At 45.2% G+C, this 21613-nt stretch overlaps 1 protein-coding gene across 1 annotated transcript in view; it reads left to right on the forward strand.

Moving 5' to 3' along the window:
- The first annotated feature begins 2560 nt into the window (after positions 1-2560).
- Positions 2561-21613, forward strand: part of LOC112237188 (ankyrin repeat and sterile alpha motif domain-containing protein 1B) — a 394948-nt gene continuing 375895 nt past the window's right edge. Inside the window, 1 exon segment of the mRNA XM_042299987.1 lies at positions 2561-3513. Within this exon segment, the coding sequence (XP_042155921.1) occupies positions 3383-3513 (131 nt within the window). The 5' untranslated portion in view covers positions 2561-3382.

Genomic DNA, 21613 nt, shown 5'->3' on the forward strand with positions numbered 1-21613 from the left:
GCCTCCAGTATTTATGCTGCAGTAGTTTGTGTCAGGGGGCTAGGGTCAATTTGTTATATCTGGAGTACTTCTCCTGTCTTATCCGGTGTCCTGTGTGAATTTAAGTATGCTTTCTAATTCTCTCTTTCTCTCGGAGGACCTGAGCCCTAGGACCATGCCTCAGGACTACCTGGCATGATGACTCCTTGTTGTGCCCAGTCCACCTGGCCGTGCTGCTGCTCCAGTTTCAACTGTTCTGCCTGCGGCTATGGAATCCTGACCTGTTCACCGGACGTGCTACCTGTCCCAGACCTGCTGTTTTCAACTCTCTAAAGACAGCAGGAGTGGTATAGATACTCTTAATGATCGGCTATGAAAAGCCTACTGACATTTACTCCTGAGGTGCTGACTTGCCGCACCCTCGACAACTACTGTGATTATTATTATTTGACCATGCTGGTCATTTGAACATCTTGGCCATGTTCTGCTATAATCTCCACCCGGTACAGCCAGAAGAGGACTGGCCACCACTCATAGCCTGGTTCCTCTCTAGGTTTCTTCCTAGGTTTTGGCCTCTCTAGGGAGTTTTTCCTAGCCACTGTGCTTCTACACCTGCATTGCTTGCTGTTTGGGGTTTTAGGCTGGGTTTCTGTACAGCACTTTGAGATATCAGCTGATGTACGAAGGGCTATATAAATACATTTGATTTGAGTAAAGGGAACACAGCGAAAGGTCTGCCGCATAGATAGACAAGAGGCTAGGCTCATTCTCAATACGTATTCTTGACTCCTCACGTCCTAGATCAGGAGTAATAAAATCCTACCCTGGTGGTCCAGAGTGCTGCTGGTTTTCTGTTCTACCTGATAATTAATTGCACCACCTGGTGTCCCATGGTGGAGAAAAAAAGCAGTGGAACTGGCTTAGAGGTCCAGATTTAAATTTGAGGGTTCTAGAGTATCGCCTGGCCTCCTTCTCAAACGTATTGAAGGGGATGGTCCAAGATCCCTCCACTCAGGCCTTCTCCAGTGTTTTTTGAAAAGGAATTGAGGAAACATTAACTGAAAAAGAGCCAGAGAAGGCATCTCAATGGCTCTGGCTTAAGTGGGAGGAGCAGTGGACGAGCCACCTGGCTCAGATCAACACGATGAGCGCACCCTTCAGAATGTGTAGTGAAAAACACCTCAACACCTTATGAAGTGGGGACTTCCCCTGATGAGCAACAGAAACCAATGTTTGCTGGTCAAAATAATGGCCCTGTGATGTCGGCCATATTTAATGTGCTAGACTGCTTATAGTTAATTGTGGACATGTCTTTCGGATCCGAGTAGTCAAGGAGATGACATGGATGGATTGAGACAGAGCCCTTACTGTCCAGTGTTGTGTATGCTGCCAACGTCCTTGATGAAGACAGAAAAGCAGTCCAAGTGGGACATCTACTGGTAGGTATGTGTATTGACCTTATTTTCCCCTGTAGTCACCCAGAGGAAGGTTCAATAGTCAAATGTTGCAAATAGAAATGCCATGAAAATAGGCAAGGTGATTCCTTATTGTATGTGTCAGAGACAAACTTTGTTTTTTTATAGCATATTTTGAGCGCCTGTGTTCCAAAACGTTGCGTCTTGCTGAATGCGCCCCTTGCTGTGGTTTTGTCATATAATCCAGTTAAAAATCAGAAAGGAGAAGAGTAGAAAACAAAAAAAAAACGTATCATTTAATAGGTTTGACTCGTTTTGAAGCACACATTTCTCCTCTCATCACCAATGAAATGACCGAACGACAGCTAAACAATGGAGTGAAACAAGGACTGTCTTGTATGTGTCTGCGGTTCTGCTATGGAATAGATTTGGCTTATGAGATCAGCTTCACTGCTCTCCCCTGACAGTCAGATTGTAGTATCTCTATCCAACACCCCATGGGGCTGCAGCTGCTTCTCTCTCTCTCTCTCTGGCAAGGAGATTCCTCTCCTCCCTCTCGTTTAGTAGGCTATATGAAGTCCTACTCTCTGTTTTTCTCCATCTCTCTCAATAGGACGTTCTTCTCTTCCCAGCAAGACAGGAAGCAATGCACTGAGCTCACATCAGAGGTCCAGACAGGAGCCAGGGCACAATCACACAGCTGTGTGTTCCTATAATTTACAGCATTGTTACTGAAATAGTGACATCATTCCTAATTAACCAATAGTGCACTAGTGAATAATTGGGTATTATCTGCAGGTCACAGAGTGGCGGTCTAAGACACTGCATCTCAGTGCTAGAAGCGTCACTACAGACCCTGGTTTGATCCTGGGCTGTATCACAACCGGCTGTGATTGGGGGTCCCATAGGGCGGCGCACAATTGGCCGGTTTAGGTGAGGGTTTGGGCGGAGTAGGCCTCATTGTAAATAAGAATTTGTTCTTAACTGACTTGCCTAGGTAAATAAAGGTTAAATAACGGTAAAAAAAAAAAATCTGGCAAGGGATGAAGAGATTGACAAAGGGGGTGTGTCTCAATCCAAGCCTGTCAATGGACAGAGCAGACCGTTAAAAACCATCGGGCTCTTGCTTGTTTTGTCACACAAACAGGTGGCATAGACCAAGGCTGCTATTATTTTCACTATATGGCCCATATTTTTGTTTTACAGCATCCACTGATTTATGTATTTTGGACGGTTATCTTGATAAACCAATAATAATTAAATGTGCTCCCGTTATTCGCTCAATAGTGGAATATACACATCGATATTCCTCCTAAAGCTGACTGCTATCCGAATATAGGAGCATTTTCATATAACCTGTGACTTTCTTAAATTAGCAAATAAATAACAAAGCCTTTTCGCCTCCGGTTGGTGCTGTAACCCGCCATCCACGCCCATACCGTACAACGTTGTATTAGACAGGATACCATTAGGCACTGTGGTGAGTGCGGTTCGAAGAAAGTGGAGAACTGGAGAGAAAGAAAGAGGGAGCGATTGGGATGCTACAATAACAGACAGACAGAACGAGAGGACACCACACAACGTGTTTGTTGGGCAACACGGGGAGAGAAGAGAGGACAAAATAGCCGAACCGAGAGAGAAGAGCGCGAGTGGCGGTCTGGGTTTGGCAACCGGCTTGTTCGTAGTTCCCTCGAGCCAGCTGCAGCAGGCAGCACCGTGCAAAATGCGCTATATACGGTTCTTCATTCCTGCGTTCGGTTCGACAATGGACTCGTTCTGCAAATGAGCCTGCCAACCTTGCAGCACACCGCGGACGGTAACCTACCCATTTGAATTTGAGGGAACGCTGACTGCAACATGCAGTAAAAACAACACACTGATATGTTTTTTTACACGATACAGTGAAGGGGTGTCCCCCACCGCCGTTATTCTCTTTCCACATACCGGTTTTGGATTATAAATCCGGGATTAGAAGAAGTTCGGTCGAGATGGGGAAGGAACAAGAACTACTAGAAGCGGCCCGGACCGGGAATGTGGTCCTGGTGGAGAAATTACTGAGTGGGAAAAGGGGAATCCTGGGGACAGCCTCGGGCTCCATACCTCTGCCAAACCTACTGAGGTAAACGAAGTCGTCAACATACACTCATGTCATATGAAGAAGATTGCCTTGTTGATACTACTATTGACATACTTCTATTGATGGTCTACGTTGAAAAAGACGGGCTGTTGCGCCAAAGTTGGAGCATAGCACTTTTATGCAAACTGACATGAGACCAATTACTTTATGTGAATTCAGGAAAGCCGGAGGCAGCCTCTGCTAAAGCCTGGTTGCAGTCTTTGTGTCCGAGAAGGGGCTTTGCGTTAGATATAAATTTGGCGCACAAACTGTGCATAAAATTGGCATCAATCTTGACAGCTGTCAAATTGTTGTGCACTTTTACACTGACCCTGGCTATACATTATAATGATGCATGGTTTTGTCCGAAGGTGGTGTTGCAAGCAATGACCTGTAGCCTAATCACTTACTACTGCAAATGTTGATGTTTCATTGTAAATATATTTGTTAATTTCAACCTGGTCTCAGATGAATTAGTATGGTTTGGGACGTTCTTATGTATCCCACCATTTAGTAGGATATGTTACGTTCTCCAATCCGTATGATATGTTACAAATCAAATAGCATTCATTTGTGTCTTAATGTCTTAAGTAACCAAACCATTCCTACATACAGTATCATATGACTTGGAGGTACCTCAAAATATGTCTACTATGTTACATCTGGTCAGAGCGACAAGCATGAACATTTGGCATTGATCAGTAGCCTAAACACTCAGTGCCTATTGAGGGCCAGTTGAAGGCCTCATGGTGTGTAGACCTAAGCCAGTGTGCTGTCATTGATACATTAAATAGGCTACTATTAATAAATGACCATAACATAGTCCAAGTGTTTGTGATATGCTGTAAACTCATAAAAGGATAGTATTTCAGGACAAAATGGAACCTTGTAGCCTCGTATAAAGACAACTTTAGACTGTGAGAATAGTCCCTTTCCTCCAGGCCTCTCCTTCCCATCTCTATCAGTAAAGAAGAGAGGACAGATAGGTGATCAGTTAGATCAAAGGACCGGGCGTACGGCTTTTACAGCCGTGTTGAGGTGCACTGATGGGAGAGAGTGAGGAACAAGACCGTTGAAGATGGGAAAGGCGTACACCTATGAAGCAAGAGGGACGGAGAGCATGGGAACTGTGTGTTTGTGCGCGTGCTTAAACTGCGTGTAAAGAGCTAAAGGGTAGGCTTGTACATCACCATGGCAACAGCCTCCAGGAACAATAAAAACAAAACAATATTTACATCTTACAGTTAAATTAGGAAAAGGAATCAAACATCAGTATGTACATATCAACTGCCATGTGGTACAGTATTTGGAAGTGTCATTTTGTACCAGTCCCACAAGACTGCTGGCATCAAATCCAATGTTTGAATAGGCCTGTGCTATGTATTCCTAGCACAAGCTTGCTTTGACAGAAAATGGTGTCCCTGAGGAACTGTTGTGTAGCCTGTGTGTGTGTTGTACTGGGTTACACTGAAAGTTGGGCTTTTTTTGGGACAAGGCAATGGTCCATACAGACAAGTCTGTGAAACAGTGGGTGGACTATAGACTGTCCATCTGGACAAGGTTTTGTCAACCCCCGCAGGCTTATTCCCTGACTCATAAAAGTGTGTGTGAGTCAAATGGAAGGTGGAGGGTTCTATTAGGGTAGGTAATGTTTGTGGAGTTTTCTTTGGGAGACAATGATACATATTTTCCCATCTTGAGGCTCGAGTCATTCACAATATTCCAAAGCTGTGAGGCCCTTTTCCAAAACCTCTCAGCACCACATAGCGGGACACACACACACAGGAAAATCAATAGCAGATGATTTCATGGCCATGGTTCAGATATATACTAGCTGTACACATACTAGCTGTACACGGTCATAGTTCACATATACTAGCTGTACATATACTAGCTGTACACGGTCGTAGTTCACATATACTAGCTGTACACATACTAGCTGTACACGGTCATAGTTCACATATACTAGCTGTACATATACTAGCTGTACACGGTCATAGTTCACATATACTAGCTGTACACGGTCATAGTTCACATATACTAGCTGTACACATACTAGCTGTACACGGTCGTAGTTCAGGTACACTAGCTGTCGGTAGTTCACATATACTAGCTGTACACATACTAGCTGTACACGGTCGTAGTTCAGGTACACTAGCTGTACACATACTAGCTGTACACGGTCATAGTTCACATATACTAGCTGTACACATACTAGCTGTACACGGTCGTAGTTCACATATACTAGCTGTACACATACTAGCTGTACACGGTCGTAGTTCAGGTACACTAGCTGTACACGGTCGTAGATCACATATACTAGCTGTACACATACTAGCTGTACACGGTCGTAGTTCAGGTACACTAGCTGTACACGGTCGTAGTTCAGGTACACTAGCTGTACACATACTAGCTGTACACGGTCATAGTTCACATATACTAGCTGTACACATACTAGCTGTACACGGTCGTAGTTCAGGTACACTAGCTGTACACATACTAGCTGTACACGGTCATAGTTCACATATACTAGCTGTACACATACTAGCTGTACACGGTCGTAGTTCAGGTACACTAGCTGTACACATACTAGCTGTACACGGTCATAGTTCACATATACTAGCTGTACACATACTAGCTGTACACAGTCGTAGTTCAGGTACACTAGCTGTACACGGTCGTAGTTCAGGTATACTAGCTGTACACATACTAGCTGTACACGGTCATAGTTCACATATACTAGCTGTACACATACTAGCTGTACACGGTCGTAGTTCAGGTACACTAGCTGTACACATACTAGCTGTACACGGTCATAGTTCACATATACTAGCTGTACACATACTAGCTGTACACGGTCGTAGTTCACATATACTAGCTGTACACATACTAGCTGTACACAGTCGTAGTTCAGGTACACTAGCTGTACACATACTAGCTGTACACGGTCGTAGTTCACATATACTAGCTGTACACGGTCATAGTTCAGGTACTAGCTGTACACATACTAGCTGTACACGGTCGTAGTTCAGGTACACTAGCTGTACAGTTCAGGTACTAGCTGTACACGGTCATAGTTCACATATACTAGCTGTACACATACTAGCTGTACACGGTCGTAGTTCAGGTACTAGCTGTACACGGTCGTAGTTCAGGTACACTAGCTGTACACGGTCGTAGTTCAGGTACTAGCTGTACACGGTCGTAGTTCAGGTACTAGCTGTACACGGTCATAGTTCAGGTACTAGCTGTACACATACTAGCTGTACACGGTCGTAGTTCAGGTACACTAGCTTCACGGTCGTAGTTCAGGTACTAGCTGTACACATACTAGCTGTACACGGTCATAGTTCACATATACTAGCTGTACACATACTAGCTGTACACGGTCGTAGTTCAGGTACTAGCTGTACACGGTCGTAGTTCAGGTACTAGCTGTACACGGTCGTAGTTCAGGTACTAGCTGTACACGGTCGTAGTTCAGGTACTAGCTGTACACGGTCGTAGTTCAGGTACTAGCTGTACACAGTTCAGGTACTAGCTGTACACGGTCGTAGTTCAGGTACTAGCTGTACACATACTAGCTGTACACGGTCGTAGTTCAGGTACACTAGCTGTACACGGTCGTAGTTCAGGTACACTGGCTGTACACGGTCGTAGTTCAGGTACACTGGCTGTACACGGTCGTAGTTCAGGTACACTGGCTGTACACGGTCGTAGTTCAGGTACACTGGCTGTACACGGTCGTAGTTCAGGTACACTGGCTGTACACGGTCGTAGTTCAGGTACACTGGCTGTACACGGTCGTAGTTCAGGTACACTGGCTGTACACGGTCGTAGTTCAGGTACACTGGCTGTACACGGTCGTAGTTCAGGTACACTGGCTGTACACGGTCGTAGTTCAGGTACACTGGCTGTACACGGTCGTAGTTCAGGTACACTGGCTGTACACGGTCGTAGTTCAGGTACACTGGCTGTACACGGTCGTAGTTCAGGTACACTGGCTGTACACGGTCGTAGTTCAGGTACACTGGCTGTACACGGTCGTAGTTCACGTACACTGGCTGTACACGGTCGTAGTTCAGGTACACTGGCTGTACACGGTCGTAGTTCAGGTACACTAGCTGTACACGGTCGTAGTTCAGGTACACTGGCTGTACACGGTCGTAGTTCAGGTACACTGGCTGTACACGGTCGTAGTTCACGTACACTGGCTGTACACGGTCGTAGTTCACGTACACTGGCTGTACACGGTCGTAGTTCAGGTACACTGGCTGTACACGGTCATAGTTCAAGTACACTAGCTGTACACGGTCGTAGTTCAGGTACACTGGCTGTACACGGTCGTAGTTCAGGTACACTGGCTGTACACGGTCGTAGTTCAGGTACACTGGCTGTACACAGTACACTGGCTGTACACGGTCGTAGTTCAGGTACACTGGCTGTACACGGTCGTAGTTCAGGTACACTGGCTGTACACGGTCGTAGTTCAGGTACACTGGCTGTACACGGTCGTAGTTCACGTACACTGGCTGTACACGGTCGTAGTTCACGTACACTGGCTGTACACGGTCGTAGTTCACGTACACTGGCTGTACACGGTCATAGTTCACGTACACTGGCTGTACACGGTCGTAGTTCAGGTACACTGGCTGTACACGGTCGTAGTTCAGGTACACTGGCTGTACACGGTCGTAGTTCAGGTACACTGGGCTGTACACGGTTCGTAGTACACTGGCTGTACACGGTCGTAGTTCAGGTACACTGGCTGTACACGGTCGTAGTTCACGTACACTGGCTGTACACGGTCGTAGTTCAGGTACACTGGCTGTACACGGTCGTAGTTCAGGTACACTGGCTGTACACGGTCGTAGTTCAGGTACACTGGCTGTACACGGTCGTAGTTCACGTACACTGGCTGTACACGGTCGTAGTTCACGTACACTGGCTGTACACGGTCGTAGTTCAGGTACACTGGCTGTACACGGTCGTAGTTCAGGTACACTGGCTGTACACGGTCGTAGTTCACGTACACTGGCTGTACACGGTCGTAGTTCACGTACACTGGCTGTACACGGTCGTAGTTCAGGTACACTGGCTGTACACGGTCGTAGTTCATGTACACTGGCTGTACACGGTCATAGTTCACGTACACTGGCTGTACGCGGTCGTAGTTCACGTACACTGGCTGTACGCGGTCGTAGTTCACGTACACTGGCTGTACGCGGTCGTAGTTCACGTACACTGGCTGTACGCGGTCGTAGTTCACGTACACTGGCTGTACGCGGTCGTAGTTCACGTACACTGGCTGTACACGGTCATTGTTGATTATGTTAACTTCTGCATGTATCAGCGCCTGGTTTTATGTAGAGGCACAGTAATGATGATGGATTTGTGACTGTAGGTCTTATGTAATCAGACAGTTATTACAGTGATGACTAGCGTTACCACATGACAATAATGCTCGTCCATTACAATATGTGGGAAATGATGAGGATGATTGTGAGATGAAAGAAGGAACATTTTTAAAAGCCAACACATGCCAGTTATGTTGAACACTCTAGCTACACAGGAGAGTCAAGTACTGGTTGTTGTCGGTGCTCGCTATCGTTACTCCTGGTTCTAGTGGCTACTGTCACTGAAGGGGTTCTACAATTGCACAAACACAGAGAGAAACCCCTTTGATCAGTGTGTGGCTGAGAGTACAGTATGTCATCCTGCTCCACAAACAAACAGTGCTGAAGTGATGTGAGAAGAGGTGGTGATTCTCAGAGGACACACACACACACACACATACACACACAGCAGTGATCGGCTCAAGGCTCCAACACAAGCAGCAGAACACATAAAAAATAAACGCAGGGGAGGCTTGTCTCTGTCGCTCTGTGCCAATTTAAACAGAGATTGATGGAGAGACAGATACTGTGTCTGTGTATTTTCTGTGTTCTGTTGCTTGTGTTGGAATCTTAAGCAGATCACTAACCCAGAATGGAGTGTGTGTGTGTAATACACATTAAGAAATGTCCTTGTTTTTGAAAGAAAAGCAAAAACATTTTTGTCCATTTAAAATAGCATCAAATTGATCAGAAATACAGTGTAGACATTGTTAATGTTGTAAATGACTATTGTAGCTGGAAACGTTTTAATGGAATATCTACGTAGGCGTACAGAGGACTATTATCAGCAACCATCACTCCTGTGTTCCAATGGCACTTTGTGTTAGCTAATCCAAGTTTATCATTTTAAAAGGCTAACTGATAATTAGAAAACCCTTTTGCAATGTTAGCACAGCTGAAAACTGTTGTCTGATTAAAGAAGCAATAAAACTGTTCTTCTTTAGACTAGTTAAGTATCTGGAGAGTCAGCATTTGTGGGTTCGATTGCAGGCTCAAATTGGCCAGAAACAAAGACCTTTCTTCTGAAACTTGTCAGTCTATAATTGTTCTGAGAAATGAAGGCTATTCCATGCGAGAAATTGACAAGAAACTGAAGTTCTCGTACAGCGCTGTGTACTACTCCCTTCACAGAACAACTGGTTCTAACCAGAATAGAAAGAGGAGCGGGAGGCCCCGGTGCAAGAGGACAAGTACATTAGTGTCTATTTTGAGAAACAGAAGCCTCACAAGTCCTCAAATGGCAGCTTCATTAAATAGTACCCGCAAAACACCAGTCTCAATGTCAACAGTGAAGAGGCGACTCTGGGATGTTGGCGTTCTAAGCAGAGTTCCTCTGTCCAGTGTCTGTGTTCTTGTGCCCATCTTGATCTGTCCTTTTTATTGGCCAGTCTGAGATATGGCTTTTTCTTTGCAACTCTGCCTAGAAGTCCAGCATCCCGGAGTCCCCTCAACACTGTAATTTCACACATAGAGAGATAGTGATTGGTCCTCGCTCATTTCCCCAGTATGTATCGGTCTATGAAGACCAGAGAGGAAATAACACAAAATACTGTTTATTTTCTGCAATAGTTTCTAACCACAATACTCAGAATTGGTCTTATTATAACACTTAGAATCAGTAATAAATTTCACTTTTTCCCACCACAGCAGCACTCATGGTGTAGTGGACCACTAGACTGAACCACTAGCCTTGGCAGGCCAACACAGATATGTGTGTGTGTTTCCTCAACCGCCTAGTGACTAGACCAACCATATGGGAAGACCACCTCGTGTGTGTGTGCGTGCGTAGGAGGGGTGTAAACAAATCAAATCAAATCAAATTTTAACAGTTAACAGACCATCCATAAAGATAGAGGATGGGGAGATGTAAAGGAGTAGTCTGGAGGAGGGGAAGACGTGGGTCAGGGGTTAACTGTGGAGTATATAAGTGGGATCACACACACACAATCTCTTAATTCAATTTCAATTCAATTTAAGGGCTTTATTGGCATGGGAAATGTATGTTTACATTGTCAAAGCAAGTGAAGTAGATAATAAACAATAAAAAATTAACAGGAAACTAGAGGTCGACCGATTAATCGGAATGGCTGATTAGGGCCGATTTCAAGTTTTCATAGCAATCGGTAATCTGAATTTTTGGACACGGATCATGGCCGATTACATTGCACTCCACGAGGAGACTGTGTGGCAGGCTGACTACCTGTTATGCGAGTGCAGCAAGGAGCCAAGGTAAGATGCTAGCTAGCATTAAACTTATCTTATAAAAAAAATCAGTCTTAACAAAACCACTAGTTAACAACACATGGTTGATGATATTACTAGTTTATCTAGCTAGTCCTGCGTTGCATATAAATTATGCGGTGCCTATTAATTTATCATTGAATGATAGCCTACTTCGCCAAACGGGTGTCACTTCTCTTTCTTTCTGTGCAACAGAGTCAGGGTATATGCAGCAGTTTGGGCCGCCTGGCTCGTTGCGAACTGTGTGAAGACTATTTCTTCCTATTAAAGACCGCCAACTTCGCCAAACGGGGTTGATTTAACAAAAGTGCATTTGCCAAAAAAGCACAATCTCGCATGAATGTACCTAACCATAAACATGCCTTTCTTAAAATCAATACACAGAAGTATATTTATTTAAACCTGCATATTTAGTGAACAGAAATCCAGGTTAGCAGGCAATATTAAACTAGGAAAATCGTGTCACTTCTCTTGCACGCAGTCAGGGTATATGCAACAGTTTGGGCCGCCTGGCTCATTGCGAACTAATTTGCCAGAATTTTACGTAATTATGACATTGAAGGTTGTGCAATGTAACAGGAATATTTAGACTTAGGAATGCCACCTGTTCGATAAAATACGGAACGGTTCCGTATTTCACTGAAAGAATAAATGTTTAGTTTTCAAAATGATAGTTTCCGGATTTGACGATATTAATGACCTAAGGCTCGTATTTCTGTGTGTTATTATGTTACAATTAAGTCTATGATTTGATAGAGCAGTCTGACTGAGCGATGGTAGGCAGCAGCAGGCTCGTAAACATTCATTCAAACAGCACTTTCGTGCGTTTGCCAGCTGCTCTTCGCTGTGCTTCAAGCATTGAGCTGTTTATGGCTTCAAGCCTATCAACTCCCGAGATTAGGCTGGTGTAACCGATGTGAAATGGCTAGCTCGTTTGCGGGGTGTGCGCTAATAGCGTTTCTATCAGCGACGTCGCTCGCTCTGATACCTTGAAGTAGTTGTTCCCCTTGCTCTGCAAGAGCCTCAGCTTTTGTGGAGCGATGCGTAACGATGCTTCGAGGGTGGCTGTTGTCCATGTGTTCCTGGTTCGAGCCCAGGTAGGGGCGAGGAGAGGTATGGAAGCTATACTGTTACTAGCAGTACTATAGTGCCTATAAGAACATCCAATAGTAAAAGGTATATGAAATAGAAATGGTATAGAGAGAAATAGTCCTATAATAACTACAACCTAAAGCTTCTTACCTCATATGTTCTCATGTTCTGAGCAAGGAACTGAAACGTTAGCTTTACATGGGAGAGAGAGAGGGACATGGCACATATTGCACTTTTACTTTCTTCTCCAACACTTTGTTTTTGCATTATTTAAACCAAATTGAACATGTTTCATTATTTATGACACTAAATTGATTTTATTGATGTATTAAGTGGAAATAAGTGTTCATTCAGTATTGTTGTAATTGTCATTATTACAAATAAAAATAAAATAAAATCATCCGATTAATCGGTATTTGCTTTTTTAAGCGGTATTGGCGTTGAAAAATCATAGTCGGTCGACCTCTACAGGAAACATTACACTTACAAAAGTTCCAAAAGACATTTAGAATGTCATTATGTCTCTATACAGTGTTGTAACGATGTGCAAATAATTAAAGTACAAAAGTGAAAATCAACATAATTATGGGTTGTATTTACAATTGTTTGTTCTTCACTGGTTGCCCTTTTTTTGTGCCAATAGGTCACAAATCTTGCTGCTGTGATGACACACTGGTATTTCACCCAGTACATATGGGAGTCTAACAAAATTGGATTTGTTATCGAATTCTTTGTGGATCTGTGTAATCTGAGGGAAATGTGTGTCTCTAATATGGTCATACATTTGGCAGGAGGTTAGGAAGTGCAGCTCAGTTTTCACCTCATTTTGTGGGCAGTGTGCACATAGCCTGTCTTCTCCAAGTCTGCCTACGATGGCCTTTCTCAATAGCAAGGCTATGCTCATTGAGACTGTACATAGTCAAAGATTTCCTTACGTTTGGGTCAGTCACAGTGGTCAGGTATTCTGCCACTGTGTACTCTGTTTAGGGCCAAATATCATTCTAGTTCCCTCTGTTTTTTGGTAAATTCTTTCCAATGTGTCAAGTATTTTTTTTCTCATGATTTGGTTGGGTCTAATTGTGTTGCTGTCATGGGTCTCTCTCTCATGTACCTACTCCTCACTCAACATAACTCTTGAGTTTTAATTAAGTTTCCTTTAGTTCTGTGAACATTAGAGAGATGTTGAATGTATTTACCCTGTGTAACAATACAAACCGTTAGCCACACACAGTGAGCTCTGGAGTGTCCTAAGAAAAAGCTTTGTAAAACATTAATTACCGATAACAAGCATTCCACAGTCCACTCATTTAAATATATTACAGCTGCACCATCGAGGTCATCCTGATGGGTTTCATCACTGCCTGGTATGGCAAACGCTCTGCCTCCGACTGCAAGGCACTACAGAGGGTAGTGCATACGGCCCAGTACATCACAGGGCCAAGCTTGCCATCCAAGGAGCTCTATACCAGGCGGTGTCAGAGGAAGGCCCTAAAAATTGTCAGACTCCAGCCACCCTAGTCGGAGATTGTTCTCTCTGCTACCACACGGCAAGTGGTACCAGAGCACCAAGTCTAGGTCCAAGAGGCTTCTAAACAGCTTCTACCCCCAAGCCATAAGACTCCTGAACATCTAATCAAATGGCTACCCAGACTAGTTGCATAGTCACCTTTCATAACACCTTTCATAACACCTTTCATAACATAACTACAGCCAGTGTACCATAACTTTCATTACCTACATGTACATATTACCTCAACCGGTGCCCCCGCACATTCACTCTGTACCGGTACACCCTGTCTATAGACGGTACACCCTGTCTATAGACGGTACACCCTGTCTATAGACGGTACACCCTGTCTATAGCCTCCACATTGACTCTGTACCAGTACACCCTGTCTATAGACGGTACACCCTGTATATAGCCTCCACATTGACTCTGTACCGGTACCCACTGTCTATAGCCTCCACATTGACTCTGTACCGGTACACCCTGTCTATAGCCTCCACATTGACTCTGTACTGGTACACCCTGTCTATAGCCTCCACATTGACTCTGTACCGGTACACCCTGTCTATAGACAGTACACCCTGTCTATAGCCTCCACATTGACTCTGTGCTGGTACACCCTGTCTATAGCCTCCACATTGACTCTGTACTGGTACACCCTGTCTATAGCCTCCACATTGACTTTGTACTGGTACCCTCTGTCTATAGCCTCCACATTGACTCTGTACCGGTACACCCTGTCTATAGACAGTACACCCTGTCTATAGCCTCCACATTGACTCTGTACCGGTACACCCTGTCTATAGACAGTACACCCTGTATATAGCCTCCACATTGACTCTGTACTGGTACACCCTGTCTATAGCCTCCACATTGACTCTGTACCGGTACACCCTGTCTATAGCCTCCACATTGACTCTGTACCGGTACACCCTGTCTATAGCCTCCACATTGACTCTGTACCGGTACACCCTGTCTATAGACAGTACACCCTGTCTATAGCCTCCACATTGACTCTGTACCAGTACACCCTGTATATAGCCTCCACATTGACTCTGTACTGGTACACCCTGTCTATAGCCTCCACATTGACTCTGTACCCGTACCCCCTGTCTATAGCCTCCACATTGACTCTGTATTGGTACACCCTGTCTATAGCCTCCACATTGAGTCTGTACCGGTACACCCTGTCTATAGCCTCCACATTGACTCTGTACCGGTACACCCTGTCTATAGCCTCCACATTGACTCTGTACCGGTACACCCTGTCTATAGCCTCCACATTGACTCTGTACCGGTACACCCTGTCTATAGCCTCCACATTGACTCTGTACCGGTACACCCTGTCTATAGCCTCCACATTGAGTCTGTACCGGTACACCCTGTCTATAGCCTCCACATTGACTCTGTACCGGTACACACTGTCTATAGCCTCCACATTGAGTCTGTACCGGTACACCCTGTCTATAGCCTCCACATTGACTCTGTACCGGTACACCCTGTCTATAGCCTCCACATTGACTCTGTACCGGTACACCCTGTCTATAGCCTCCACATTGACTCTGTACCGGTACACCCTGTCTATAGCCTCCACATTGACTCTGTACCGGTACACCCTGTCTATAGCCTCCACATTGACTCTGTACCGGTACACCCTGTCTATAGCCTCCACATTGAGTCTGTACCGGTACACCCTGTCTATAGCCTCCACATTGACTCTGTACCGGTACACACTGTCTATAGCCTCCACATTGAGTCTGTACCGGTACACCCTGTCTATAGCCTCCACATTGACTCTGTAAAGGTGCACCCTGTCTATAGCCTCCACATTGACTCTGTACCGGTGCACCCTGTCTATAGCCTCCACATTGAGTCTGTACCGGTACACCCTGTCTATAGCCTCCACATTGACTCTGTACCGGTACACCCTGTCTATAGCCTCCACATTGACTCTGTGGTGCACCCTGTCTATAGCCTCCACATTGACTCTGTACCGGTACACCCTGTCTATAGCCTCCACATTGACTCTGTACCGGTACACCCTGTCTATAGCCTCCACATTGACTCTGTACCGGTACACCCTGTCTATAGCCTCCACATTGACTCTGTACTGGTACACCCTGTCTATAGCCTCCACATTGACTCTGTACCGGTACACCCTGTCTATAGCCTCCACATTGACTCTGTACCGGTACACCCTGTCTATAGCCTCCACATTGACTCTGTACCGGTACACCCTGTCTATAGCCTCCACATTGACTCTGTACCGGTACACCCTGTCTATAGCCTCCACATTGACTCTGTACCGGTACACCCTGTATTTCGCCCTGCTATCGTTATTTATTGCGCCTCTTTAATTATTTGTTTCTCTTATCTCTTTTTTAAAAGTAGTTTCTTAAAGCTGCACTGTTGGTTAAGGGCTTGTTAGTAAGTGTTTCACGAAGGTCTACACCTGTTGTATTCGTCACATGTGACAAATAAAATTAGATTTGATTGTGAGCGTGTTTGTGTATTTGCGTGTGACCAGTGGTTCAAGGACTAAAGGAAGGAAGGAAGCATTATCACTGTAGCATGTCTACAGCATATGCATAGCCCTGTTTTTAATCTCTCTGGTGTTGGCGTCAGTGTGCTTCTGGCTCTGTCTGGAGAGGGGGAGGGATAATCAGCAGTTGATTAAGGTGTGTGTGTGTGTGTGTGTGTGAAACACAAAAGTCTAGATATTGTCTTCTCTCTCAGTCCATCTCTGTTTGGATCTGTCTTTTTCACATCTATCACGTCTGTCTTTTGGTCTCATTCGTTCACTCCCTTCTCATCCCCTCTCTCCCTCCCTCTCCTCTCCCCTCCCTCCCTCTCTCCTCTCCCCTCCCTCCCTCTCTCCTCTCCTTTCTCCTCCCTCCCTACCTCCCTCCCTCCCTCTCCTGTCTCCCTCCCTCTCCCCTCCCTCCCTCTCCTCTCCCCTCCCTCTCCTCTCCCCTCCCTCTCCTCTCCCCTCCCTCCCCTCTCTCCTCTCCTCTCCTCTCCCCTCCCTCCCTCTCTCCTCTCCTTTCTCCTCCCTCCCTCTCTCCCTCCCTACCTCCCTCCCTCTCCTGTCTCCCTCCCTCCCTCCCTTCCTCTATAGAGACAGACCCAGTCCCTCTGTCACTCTTTATCAATCCTTCTCTCTTCCTCCTCGGGCTCTGTCTCTTCCTCCTGTTCTACCTCTTCTTTCCTCCCTCTCTCCCTCCCCCTCCTCTCCCTCCTCCCTCTCCCTCTCTCTCTCCCTCCCCTCCCTCCCCTCTCCTCTCCTTTCTCCCCCTCTCTCCCTCCCTACCTCCCTACCTCCCTCCCTCTCCTGTCTCCCTCCCTCCCTCCCTTCCTCTATAGAGACAGACCCAGTCCCTCTGTCACTCTTTATCAATCCTTCTCTCTTCCTCCTGTTCTACCTCCTCTCTCCCTCCCTACCTCCCTCCCTCTCCTCTCTCCCTCCCTACCTCCCTCCCTCTCCTGTCTCCCTCCCTCCCTCCCTTCCTCTATAGAGACAGACCCAGTCCCTCTGTCACTCTTTATCAATCCTTCTCTCTTCCTCCTCGGGCTCTGTCTCTTCCTCCTGTTCTACCTCTTCTTTCCTCCATCTCTTCTTTCACTCCTTAGGTACATGTACACACACACACACACACACACTAATACACACACACATACTTCATCACCACCTCATTCCTTATCTATTCTGCCCTACCAAAAAGCAAAATGGCAGTAACTGCTCATAGTGGAACTGAGAAAAATGGCTTTTATTTACTTTGGTTTTACAGTAACTTTATGCAGTTACTGCTAACATGACCCCCCCATTTTCAAAACACAATGCAATATAGACAGGATACTTGTCCACATGATTAAGCATGTATTGAATGTAGCAAAAATGACACATTTACACACAACACATTTTTGACCAAATTAGCAGTTGCTGCCTTTTTGCTTGGTAGGACAGTATGGAGGGAGTGTTTTTATTTTAGTGGTGACGTTGACGGACTCTCCGTTGACAGCAGCGTTTTGGGAATTCTCTGAGTCCATGACCGCGGTCGGGAAAACCTTCAGATTGGATTCATTAGTGCCGCTGGAAATCCCTCTTCAATCAGTGTTGTGTCAGGAGCCACAAGGTTGACTTGGGGCCGCGCCACCTTTCCTGCAAATCCATAGAAACCATATCATAGCACATATTATAGGTTATCAGACTACATATACACTTAACACTCGTTTGGAAAACTGAATTGGCAAGGACAAGTACTTCCTCTTAGGAGACCAGCACAGGACATATGGAAAGAGGCCAAGGGAAGAAGGATGTTTTCAGAGTATTGGGACCCAGCCCATGGATGGAAGGCCAGACTGTCATTGTAGTTAATGAGGTTCTGACCTGAACACAAACACATTCCTTCCTACCTCCTTTGGCTTGTATACTAGCACTTGTTCTGGGATAAATTGCACCGTGCCAAGACGGTGGATAAATTGCACCGTGCCAAGACGGTGGATAAATTGCACCGTGCCAAGACGGTGGATAAATTGCACCGTGCCAAGACGGTGGATAAATTGCACCGTGCTAAGACGGTGGATAAATTGCACCGTGCCAAGACGGTGGATAAATCGCACAGTGCCATCTTTTTAAGTGGGAGAACTTGCACAATTGGTGGCTGACTAAATACTTTTTTGCCCCACTGTATATGTATGACTATACTGTATGTCAGGGTTCCCCATCTGACGGCACCGCGGGGGATTTTATTTGGCCACCTAATCTGACTTTGGTGCAGGTCACGTTGTTCTTCACATTACCGTCTCTGGTAAACACACACGATATCAAATCATATCTAAGTTTATTTGTCACATGCACAGGATACAGAAGGTGAAATGGTTACTTGCATAGTGGAGTCTTTTGTTTAGACATGTAGCTAGCTAAACAATGAACCATAATCCCAACTCCTACTACAACTCATGAATCTGCGGGTAGCTAAAGCTAACCAACTAGGTTCAATGTTAGCTAGCTACATAGCCATTTGCATTGTTAATTAAAACATAATGTTTTCTGAGATAGAAATAATATCACTACACTGATCATACACATAATGGTAGCTAGCGAGCCGGAAACGTAGAACATTTGAAAATGTAGCTCGACTCTTACCTGTATAGATGGATGAACGCTTCACGGTAGACTGGAACCATTTAACTCTGTCTTGTTTGTAGCTACATCTTGCTTGGCCAGCGTTGGGTCAAGTCACTCCGGTTCACACTGGCTGTGGCGTGTGCAGAAAGTAGCCCAACTGATCTGTCGATTGCGCCTGCTAAATTCAGGTTATCAATGTTGTTGAGAAAAGGAGCACATTTTTTGTAGTTCTCGATTGTTAACCCATACTGAGCAGCTCACGTTATAGACAGAGGCATTCTACATGGCAGACCAATCCAAACTCATCTCCCGGCATGTCCAGCCCATCCAGTATCTCAGCCAATCATGGCTAGCGGGAAGGCTGGCGATTAAACCAACTAGGCTCAACCAACTAACCAACAACTTTATTCATATTTAGAGATGGAATACACGTTTGTTATTAAAACAAATGAAAATTGTGAAGGAATGTTCCAGACGGCATTTCTTCCCCAAAAAATCACCACCAAACGAAGAATTTCAAATGCCTCTCCTGTGAGGTAGTGACGTGTGACGTGTGTGTGCCTAGCTTCCTGAAAAGGGTCACAAATGTAAGCAAGGTTTAAAATGATTGTGTTTTAGTCAAATATTATATCCATTTGGGCTTCTTGTGGTCAATTTGAAGTCTTACCAATAATTTGTAATTATGTTCCGAACCCCTGGCTATCCACTCAAGAAAAACTGGTCCCACGGCTGAATCTAGTTGATGATCCCTGCTGTATGTATTTATAGCTGCAGTATGCCTGAATGTATTGGGTGTGTGAATTGGCATGTGAAATGTGTGTGTGTGTGTGTGTGTGAACAGTTGTGACAGCTTTAGTGGTGACAGTGCAGACAGATGTAGATTGGCGCTCCGATGACATTTGCAGTCTCAAGACAGGCCTCCCATGCACACAACGGAATTGGCTCAGCAGTTCTTAGTGTGTGTGGTTTGTGTGTGTGTGACAGCTGATCTCAACCCTGTCCTGAAGTACTATTAAGCCTATGACTGAGTACAGCTGCCATTCAGCTTCATTCTATCAAACAACATTGCAATGTGTGTGTGATGGAGAGTTGGTAAATGAATACGTGTGTGTGTGTCTGTCACGAGGTGATGGACAGCGTTTAACCAGCCGGTGCTATGATGCACTCTTAATTCCCACGGTAATTGTTTTCCCGCTCGCCCATTTCTCATTGCCGTGGGAGCCGTAGCGCGAGCAGAGAAACCAGGAAGTGAATTACTCTGAGTGACAGCCCCTAATGGGCCATATTTCCCATCAGGCCGAGCTGACGCCAACAGATTGCCCTCCAATTACCAAATACAAACTCTGACACACACTCTTTGAAATTCATAAAGAATGAGAAACACACACACTGATGTGAAAAAATAATCCTTCACTACCTATCACCACAACTCTGCATTGGAGTTTAAACCACTATGTTTGGATAGTGCTCGTATGTCTCAATATGACCAGAACTTTCCTTTTCCTTGTATGACCCAAGGTGGAATACATGACAAATGAGTTCTTTTTAAAACGGATATAAAATATTCAACACTCCCTGACTGCAGTGAAAAATAGAGAATATATCATTCTCTGTGAGTCCAGTGCTCCTTCTGTTCAGATCACCAAAAGCGGTTAAATTCGGGAGGAAAAGCCATTGGGTGTGAGTTATTGTGTGGATTATTTTATTATTGCTTTATGCATTTGTGCAGAATGTTTGATGTCTGATTGATGGAACCGCGAATAGCCTGTCTTCCAAAATCACCAATCGCTATTGTAACCTTTTTCCTGCTCGGATATTCCACGTGAAATGTCTGGTTGTTGACACTCCAGAAAGAGGGAAATGGAGACCCAGGTGAAATGCACTTTAAATACATCTGACTTAGAGAGGGAGGTGAGAAAAAAGAGAGAGGGAGGAAAGAGTGGAAACGCAAGGTAGGTGTGAGAGAGGGAAGGAGAGAGGTAGGGAGTGCGAGTAGGAGGTAGTGGATCTAGGCAGGCCGGGGGAGAGAGGAGGAGGGATGTTGGAGGTGTACTGTGTCTCTGCCCAGGGAGGTGGCAGGGGGAAGATCTCATACCAGGCAACCCTAAAGGAAGGCGAGATTACAACACTACCGTCTACTCAACCTCTTCCTATTTCTCCCTGAGGTTTGCTCTCTCCTCAATTCCATTCAATTCAAGGGGCTTTATTGACATGGGAAACATATGTTAACATTACCAAAGCAAGTGAGGTAGATAATATACAAAAGTGAAATAAACAATAAAAATGAACAGTAAACATTACACTCACAGAAGTTCTCTCTCTTTCTTTCTCCCTGAGGATCGGTCTCTCCTTCTCTTTCTTTCTCTCTGAGGATCGGTCTCTTTCTTTCTCTCTGAGGATCGGTCTCTCTTTCTTTTCCCTGAGGATCGGTCTCTCTCTTTCTTCTCCCTGAGGATCGGTCTCTCCTTCTCTGTTTCTTTATCCCTGAGGATCGGTCTCTCCTTCTCTTTCTTTCTCCCTGAGGATCGGTCTCTCCTTCTCTGTTTCTTTATCCCTGAGGATCGGTCTCTCTTCTCTGTTTCTTTCTCCCTGAGGATCGGTCTCTCCTTCTCTGTTTCTTTATCCCTGAGGATCGGTCTCTCCTTCTCTGTTTCTTTATCCCTGAGGATCGGTCTCTCCTTCTCTGTTTCTTTATCCCTGAGGATCGGTCTCTCCTTCTCTGTTTCTTTATCCCTGAGG

Source organism: Oncorhynchus tshawytscha, linkage group LG17 (assembly GCF_018296145.1).
Source record: "Oncorhynchus tshawytscha isolate Ot180627B linkage group LG17, Otsh_v2.0, whole genome shotgun sequence".
NCBI classification, from domain to species: domain Eukaryota; kingdom Metazoa; phylum Chordata; class Actinopteri; order Salmoniformes; family Salmonidae; genus Oncorhynchus; species Oncorhynchus tshawytscha.